At 45.0% G+C, this 9,211-nt stretch overlaps 1 protein-coding gene across 1 annotated transcript in view; it reads right to left on the bottom strand.

Annotated features, from left to right (window-relative positions):
• Positions 1-226: 226 nt before the first annotated feature.
• Positions 227-9,211, bottom strand: part of LOC107113993 (tripartite motif-containing protein 7-like) — a 22,668-nt gene continuing 13,683 nt past the window's right edge. The window contains exons 6-7 of the mRNA XM_015415410.1: positions 3,109-3,141; positions 227-1,003 (exon numbers count right to left, since the gene is read on the bottom strand). Coding sequence (XP_015270896.1) covers positions 489-1,003; positions 3,109-3,141 — 548 coding nt within the window. The 3' untranslated portion in view covers positions 227-488. The remainder of the gene's footprint in view (positions 1,004-3,108; positions 3,142-9,211) is intronic.

The raw sequence follows: 9,211 nt of genomic DNA, 5'->3' as shown, positions 1-9,211 counted from the left end.
CCATCCCCAGCCTCTCCCAAACACCCAGGGATTTCCCAACCCAGAGTTGGCAAACCTAGAAACAGGTCATTGTTTCTATCAGAAATAAACTCCCAAACAAAGAGGGAATGTTGGGAAATGAAGGCGGGAAACAGACTCCATTTTGTTTAAGTCTGTTTTGGTGAGTGGGACACCAGAGAAGGCCTTCGCAGAGCTATGAAACAGAATAGAGAGAACTTACTCCAGAACACTGTAATGACAAAGCTTTATTAGCTGCTTCTATATTTGAAACATGTATTTTTACTAATACACTTGGTTTTACTTGTTGTATGTAAGTATATACAATATTTGATAATTTACTATGGATTTATATGTTTGCCTTATCCCCTTTTCCCTTCTGTAGCCCACTTTTTAAAGATAATTTAAAAACCCTTACTCCCAAAGAAGTATAAAACAGAACTGCCAAGTAATATTGTCTTATTAATGGCCCCCAGAGCAAAATGACTGTCTTAACAGAGTTGGAGGTGGCCTTCTAAACGCACCCAAAAGAAGGGCAGGAGGGTCTCTCCCGGGAAGGAGGCTCCAGAGAACTCGTAGAGAAGGGCTGCTCGGTCAGCGTCGAAAAAGGCCACTCGCCCCCCAACGTAGTTCAGGCACACTCGGATCCTCTTCAGCTCCCTGGTCAGGGTCAGGGGAGGATCATCGCCTTCTGCGGCAGCACAGTAACCACCATCCCACTTCCCCACAGCCCAGAACCCTTCCTCGGGACTGAAGGTGATCTTTCCCTTCCTCCTCACAGACTTTCTGGCCACCCCCACAGCCCATTCTTCCTCACTTCCCACAAGGACTTCCCAGAAATGGCGGCCTGCTGTGAATCCCTCACGGCCCAGCACAATACCCCACTGGTCAAATCTCTCAGGATTGTTGGGCAGGGCTTGAGCTTTTTCTCCTCGTCTCACGCTTTTCTGATCCTCAGACAGGATGAGGAAGGGGTGGGCCGTGTCCGGATCCAGAGTCACATTTGCTGGGGGGGGGGGGGAAGCAGGAGAGAGAAGAGAAGCAGGTTTAGCTGGGAGGAAACAGCAGAGTTGTTTGCCACGTGTTCCAGATTACTACTGTCAGTGTCCCGCATATGTTCATTCCCTGTGGATCTCCCTGACTTGGCTGGTTGTTTAGCCATTTCCCCAAAGTGGCTTGTTCTGTTTCCCCTTCTTGCTTTTTGGTTTTAAGCTCCTTCCTGCCCCTGTCCTATCTGAGGAAGTCAAAAGGCAGAACAGACCTCCTGGGCTTGAACAACCGCTAGCAATCCATGTGAATACAGCCTGTCCCCCACATCCTATATCAAAGAAGTACCCCGAGGGAGAAGCAAAGAGCAATGTCTCTATTTTCAGTGGATCCCACCCTTTTTCATCCCACGGACCCCTTTGGAATTCTGACATAACGTGGTGGGGGCAGGGACAAAATGGCTGCTGCAGGAGGCAGAGCCGGCCACAGAATGGCTGCAAAATGGCTGACCTTCAGTCATACAGCGCAGATCCTTGTGCTGTGGTGGCACTGGCAGCTGCTGCCAAAGCAACATTGTTAAAACTCCGTACGGCCAATCAGTTATCCAATGGCCAATCAAAAGCCCTGCTGCCTTGTTATTAACAAGTAATAATCTAACATATAAGCTTAGAAAGGCAGGATCTCACAAAGTATATTGTTTATTAACAGCCTTTTCTTTTACTAACAGTATTTTAACAGGGAATGATCTCCTAACCTTGGGTTTTTAGTTTAGTGTGGGTTATCTTTTCTTTCTCCCTTAATTGTAGTCATCCCATCTCCAGTTTTTCTTGGTAGTTATGTAGTATTATAAAAAATAAATAAAAAATCCCCTCCAGGGGCATTAAAAAAAAAAAGCCCTGCTGCCAAATCTCCACATGATCTCCACTTTCTAAAAACACTTGGCAGGCACCAGGGGAAATGTTTGTGGGAGCCATGGTGCCCATGGGCACCACGCATCCAGCTTTATAAACAGGCAAAAAATCCCACGTGGAAGAGCTCTTCCACAAACACCCTGACCACATAAAAATGGGAGGGACAGAATGGGTTGAACTGGCAAAGCAGATCTTAGCCTTCATCCTAGGTACATCCCAAGAAGGGCCTTTCTCATCAAATTATCAGGATTTCCATGTTCTTTTCCTTTGGCCACAATTTCTCAGTCTCTGATTGAACTGGGAGGTGGCATGAAATCTCAGCAAAAGCTCACAGCAGGTGGATGAAGGACTCACAAAAATATCCTCCTCCAAACCCTAAACCAAACTTTAATTATCTGCAATAAAATGTATAGATCCCTCCTTTCCTGTCATTCCAGCGGACTCCCAGAAAGGAAAACCAAAAACATCCCCATAATACTTTCTGTGCTTCACAGCACAGGTCACTTGGGGGACGGAAGGACACTGGGATTTACATTCCCTTGAAACTGTGTGTGAACCAGATACCTGTGACTTCTAGACAGAACCAGGTGCTTCAGGATCACACTTCTATTGATGGGACAAGAGAAAATGAAATACTCCTTTACTCAACAAATGATTACCATGTTGAATCGTCTGCCAGAGAATGCACTGATAGCCACAGGCACAGATGGCTTTAAAGGTGGATCAGACAGGTTCACGGAGGATAGATCTATCAGTGGCTACTAGCCAAAATGACTAAAGAGAGCCTCCACACTCAGAGGCAGTAAGCCTCTGTATATTAAGGGAAGGAGGCAACTTCAGGGGAAGGCCTCAGCATCTGTGCTCTGTTGCTGGACCTCCAGAGGAATTGGTTGGCCACTGTGTGAGACAGGATGGTGGACTGGACTAGATGGACTATTGGTCTGATCCAGCAGGGCTCTTCTTATGTTCTTACGAGAAGAAAGGAGGCGGGTCATCCCGCTCAGAGTTCCCCTTCTCTGCCCTCCTGGTAAATCCTGACAAGTTGCCTGAGAAGAAAGCACGGAGGAACTGATTGGCGCAGGGAGGGTGAGGCTTTGAGGGACAAAACAAGAGTGTCCAGGGAATTTTATCACTGCAGAAACACCAAATAGAAGACAGATTGTGATGTGAAGCTTTTTAGATTAGAAATAACTGATTAGTGCACCAAATGTACCTTTCTGGAAGTGAAGTGCAGAATCCAGAGTGTCTGAGGAAGCAAACAGAACAGAAAGTAAGCAGACAACCCTTGTATATATCGCAAATCTTGCAACAATAGTATTCATTAACAGCATATTGTTTTGCTTGGTTTTAGCTAAAGGATTAAGTAGAAGCTGCTTGTGGGGAAAAATCTTCACCAAATTTTAGTTGTGTGCAAATATTCAAATTTATTTTCACTTAATTTAAGTTTCCTCTCTGTTTCTAAGTATGGCTGCTGTTAGACTGAGAACACAAAGAGAAAACGTACCTCAGTCTGACACTTCACTCTCCTAGAAAGAGGCTAAGAATGATCCTGAACACGGGTATCCAGAACTTAACTGCTTTGAGTTGCTTGAGAATTGCATTACATAAAGTATTCTAAGGCTGGCAGCCCAAGGGTCCAATGAAGATATGCTTAAAATACTTCCATACAGCGGTTTTGCTCTGATGTGGCATCCAAACTTGGGGGGTGGGGGGTGGAGACTCACACAATATGGTCCCCTAACCCTCCTCTTTCTGGGATCTCTCCTGCTTTGCTCTGGACTTTACGCAATCCTATTTGATACGATCTTTTGGGAAGGACTGCAGTCTTCGGCTATTTTTTTGATATGTTGTGTGGACAGGGAGGTATGCATTTGTGAAGGACCCACCTGTATCAGCGCCACTTTCCTTGCCACACTGTCCCTGCAGCTGTTATTTCTCTCCTTCCACTAGCTTCTCTGGTGCTAGTTGTTTCTCTGAATTCCCAGCTTTCATTTATTGAAAACAAGTAAGTCTTTCGCAATACTTTAGCTCCATCAGGCTCTTTATTGACAACCTTCATTGGTCAGTCCTGGTTCCCCCCAGGAAGAGCTTGTAATTCCTTCCAGCAATGGAGAAAGGCACGGCTAATACGGTTTTGGGATATCACCAATAAAGGTTCAGTTTATGACAAATCAAAATTGGAAAAAGAACACAAGGTATCTTTACCTTGGTTTGAGTATATGCAATTTAACAATCTCATCTCTTCGTTCAATTCTAAAAAATCCCCGCTCCGAAAGTCTTTAACAGATTTTGAAAAACTGCTGGTTAGCACAATAAACTTGAATAGAGGCCTGATGTCAAAAATTTATAAAATTCTAATCTTGCCAAATTCTGATAGATTAATAAAATATCAATCCTCCTGGCATGCAGATTTAAACAAGGAGCTTACTGCAGATCAATGGAACCAAATTTGGAACTCACCACCCGCCACCTCGAGACCTTTGAACATTCAGTTGCAAAACTTTAAGCTTGCTTCTCCCTGGTACCTGACTCCTGCACAACTAACTCACTCAAATCCTACTAATCCAGTTTGGTGTAGTGGTTAAGTGTGCAAACTCTAATCTGGGAGAACCGGGTTTGATTCCCCACTCCTCCACTTCCACCTGCTGGATGACCTTCGGCAAGCCGTGGTTCTGGCACAGCTGTTCTTGAAAAAGAGGAGTTTTTGTCAAGAGCTCTCTCAGTCCCACCTACCTTACAGGGTGTCTGTTGTGGGGAGGGGAGGGGAAGGGAAAGGAATTTGTAAGCCACTGAGACTCCTTTGGGTAGTGAAGGGTGGGGTATAAATCCAATCTCTTCTTCTTCTTCTATGCCTCCAGTCTGCTGGAGACAATGTGGTGAGCGAGGGACTTATTTCCATGGCAGGTGGTCTTGTAACTTGGTTGGTATATTCTGGACCCAAGTTCAAATTCATAAGATCACTGGTTATTGGATTCCCAGGACCCCTGAACTGTTCCTTCTCAATTTGTGGGATCACTGCCATGTACCATGTTCCCAAGGTAAAACGAGAACTTATTATGTTAATGTTATTTGCTGCAAAATGTCTTATTGCTTCACACTGGAAATCTACATCAATTCCATTGCTGCAAGAATGGTTCATAAAACTGTGGGACCTATTTTTTCTGGGACAAAATTACAAATAATTAGATAAGTCTAGAGGTTCCTCAAATCAGCCCAGTCTTCTAGAGAAATGGTACCCCTTTGTTACACAAACATTGATCAGGCATCTCAGATCGTTGTTATATACTGAACAAGAATCAAATCTCTCTTCTCTGCTCACACTGAATGAATTGTAATTATTCCTTTTCATGCTATGATGAAGGTTCTAATGCTAATTTATATTTGTTAAGATGAGCATGATATTTAGATCTATATTTGTATTTATCTTTTGTTGTACTTCATTGATTGTACTCCATTCTATTGTCCATTTGTAATATTGTTATATTGTTCAATAAAAATAAATTTAAAAAGAAAAAAGGAAGTCTTCAGACTTTCTTCTTGTAGAGATACAAAGGAGAAGATGAAACCCTAATTTCTCTGCAATGAAAAGGACCTTTTATGAAAAAATAAAAACTGGGAATGTAGAGGAACCATGGCAGTGGGTCATTATAATATCCCTGTGTTACAGCAATCAGAATTTTTAAAAGCCCAAACTGCACATTTCCCCTTATTGCTATGTAATGAAATGGGTAAAAACATACCTTTAAAAAAAGATAAATCATCAACCATGGCAATAGATTTTTATAGTATTATTGCCTTCTAGTGATTAGTCTATTACCAATTATGGAAAAAACCGGGGGGGGGGGTAACCTGTGGTAGTATGTGGAGAAACTGTTATCTCAGGGTTTGAGACAAGGAAACTGTGAGGAAAACTGCTGTCTGGGTGCTCTCTAGCCAATGCCAAGGCCTCTGTGTTCACAGGGGTCATGAAGGTGTCATGGAGAACTTCTGCCAGGGGAAGCAGCCATTGACTCCCTGGCAGGAGGGTGGCACCTTAAACAACTGGGGGTGGAGAGGGCAAAACAGACTGGTGGGCAATTAGGATAGAAGGGGACCCAACTTGGCTGTTCTTGGCCAGACTAGAGAAGAGAGGGAAGGAAGGAAGCATGTCTCATTCAGAATTTGGTCCAAAATACATTCAACACAAGTATTTTAAAAAAATAATATTTCTACACTGCCTCTCCAGGAGACTGCTCAAGCCAGAAATCATCGTCTGAGGTAAATACTCCTGAGCTGTTGCTCCCAGAAGTAAATTACTTGCTACATTTTCCTTCTGATGTTCTTCAAGATGTTCACGGCAGCAAAGATGGGGTTCCTTGTGGTCTTCCAACCCGGTATTGGCCACATTTCTTCAGAAACAGAATGTCTCACAGTAACAAGTATTTTAAAAAAATAATATTTCTACACTGCCTCTCCAGGAGACTGCTCAAGCCAGAAATCATCTGCTGAGGTAAATACTCCTGAGCTGTTACTCCCAGAAATAAATTACTTGCTAAATTTTCCTTCTGATATTCTTCAAGATGTTCATGGCAGCAAAGATGGGGTTCCTGGTGGCCTTCCAACCAGGGCCGGCTGTCTCACTAGGCCAGCTAGTGTCTGGCCTAGGGCGCAGCTCCATCCAGGGCGCCAACTGCCCTGCCGCCGCCTCCCTCAAAGGCCCCCACCATCTCTGCCCAAAGCCGCTGCCTGCTAGTCTAGCTCGCTACCGCGGAACGCATGCTGCTCACCGTGCACCCATCCTGCCCGCCCCAACTCACGCACAGCGTGCCCATTGGTCCGCTGGCTACTGCGCCTGCGCCATTCGCCGATTCACCCCTACCACCCTCAGCCAGCCAGTGTGATTCCCACAGATGCACTTGCCGACGCCGGCAGCAGCCCCAGCCAACCACTAGCCAGCCCAGCCCACAGGGAAGGTAAGTTCATGAGCTGGCCCTGGGGGGTGGGTGGCGGGGGTGGCGAGGGTGGCGGCAGCAGTGAGGGTGGTCGAGGGGGATGGTCAAGCGCAGCGGCGGCGGCAGGAGGGAAGGTGGCAGCGCCCCACCAAAGCCCCCCAGCACCCACCAAAAGGACACGGAGGGGCGCAGCAGCAGCGGAGCCAAAAAGAGGACGGGCAGAGTAAAACAATAGGTGAGGGCGCAGGAGTGTGGGCGGATGTGACGGGGGGTGGGGCGGCAAAGCAGCCTGGCGCACAGACTCCCGCGCCGCCTGGCTGTGGGGGGCGCTGGTGGCTCCCCTGCACCAGGGTGCCTGGCCTGGGGGGGGAGGGAGGCCCAGGCTGATGCCTGCTGGAGCTGCCCCGCCGCAGCCTCCTTAGGAGGGCCTGGGTGGGAAGGAGGGAGGCCCTTGGAGGAGAGCTCGACAGGGAAGGGCCCAGCCCGGGTGGGGGGAGAGCGCTTGCCATTTCCAAACCAGAGGCGAGCTCCTGGTCTAAAGCAACGCGTGCAGCCAGCGTGTCACGTGGCGTCACTCTGTCTCCCCCCCCCAGGCGGCCAAGCTGGGAGGTCTCCAGGCCCCACCGGGAAGCTGGCATCTGAGGGGGGTGCCACGAGGCGGCCTCGCCTAGGGCGCACAAACCCCTCGGGCCGGCCCTGCTTCCAACCAGGTACTGGCCACATTTCTTCAGAAACAGATTGTCTCACAGTACCATCCTAAGCAGAGTTGCACCCTTAAAAGCCACTTGACTCTGCTGAAGAGAGCACTGTCAATTCCCTTGAGGCCATTTTGTGGGCTTGGTTAGGACACATTCAAGTTAATTAAACACTCAGTATTGACAGTATGATCTTCTGAGGCACTGCGCCCTTTGCTGGACCAGATGACTAACCTTAACAAGAACTTTGATGCTTTACAGAAAGAACGTAAAGAAACTAAGAGTAAAACAGAGCAGACATCTAAAACGCTGGAAAAAGTTGATCATAAGACAAAAAAATTGGATCAAAGAATAGAAGCAGCGGATAAAGAAAGGGCTTCAGAAAAACTATTGAAGCTTCAAGTGGAAAGATCTCAATATGTCCTTAGATTTCAAGGGATCCCAGAAAAGAAGGATGAAAATTTGAAGCAGATCTTAAGTGAAGCTTTGGCTCCCCTGGCAAACTGTAAACCTGAAATACTGCAAGCAGATATGGACATGGTTTATCGAACATATCCAGAATTTGTTAAGAAAAGGTCGAGAAGATACTTGATACTTAAAAGTGACTAATGGAATAACCCTAAAAATCCAAGAAGAAGAAGCAAAGATTTTAAAAGATGTTCCATTTGAGATAGGGAAAAAGAGGAAGCGATACAGAAATGTTACAACATTCCTACAAGGAAAATCAATTCCTTATCGATGGATTATTCCATAAGGTCTTATCTTCAATTTCAATGGAAAAAAAGAAAAGATTGAGTCTCTTATTAAAGCTAAGAACTTTCTGGAACATCAAAGCCCAGTAAAGGAAAAAGGAAAAGCAAAGGACAATAATGCCACAGAAGACAAAAGCGAAAAAGAAGAACAGTGACAGTTCATTTTCTACATCTACATCTACAGGCGATATTTTTGACTTTGAATCTGAAATGGGGGCAGCTTCTCCCAGATCATATAAGGTTAAACTCCTCCTTGGGAAGAAGAAATGGAAAGGAAAGAAAGCAAATAAATGAAGACCTGAGAATCTCCGTGGTGTTTTATACATAATGCACTTCAATGTTTAATTTTACCTATTCGGTATACTCTTTTAATATAAAACCAAATATTATACTGTAAACTTAAACATTTGGGAAATATCAAGAAACTAGACATAGAATGTTAATGATCCTTGCCTACTCTGTATTTTAGAATAGATTGATAGTGTGTAGTAGGTAGGTTGTAGAGATAAAAGCAATAACATATATATTTTTTAAAAAGCATAAGAGATTAGGAAGAGGTGTCAAGAATACACAGAAGAACTATACAAGAAATCGTTGCATTATGGGTGAGAACGGGACATCTAGGGGGCGGCCATCTTTTTAGAAACTGTAAATTGGAATTTAGTTGAGAGGAGCACTATGATTGTTTTAATGTTGATGTATTTTAAGAAATTTTGTACTGTTTTCTATTTTATGTGGCGACATGCCTTGTTAGCCGCCCTGAGCCTCCGGGGAGGGCGGGATAAAAATGCGAATAATAAATATAATATAAATAAATATAAGAAGGACCTCAATGTTCTTGACAACCACAACGGTGTGATCACTGACCTCGAGCCAGACATCCTGGAGTATGAAGTCAAATGGGCTTAGAAAACATTACTAACAAAAAAGCTAGCAGA

The sequence above is a fragment of the Gekko japonicus genome, unplaced genomic scaffold, assembly GCF_001447785.1.
Source record: "Gekko japonicus isolate JY-2015 unplaced genomic scaffold, Gekko_japonicus_V1.1 scaffold1234, whole genome shotgun sequence".
Lineage (NCBI taxonomy): Eukaryota > Metazoa > Chordata > Lepidosauria > Squamata > Gekkonidae > Gekko > Gekko japonicus.
The sequence above is the reverse complement of the archived record's forward strand: the minus strand, read 5'-3'. Positions and strand labels throughout refer to the sequence as shown.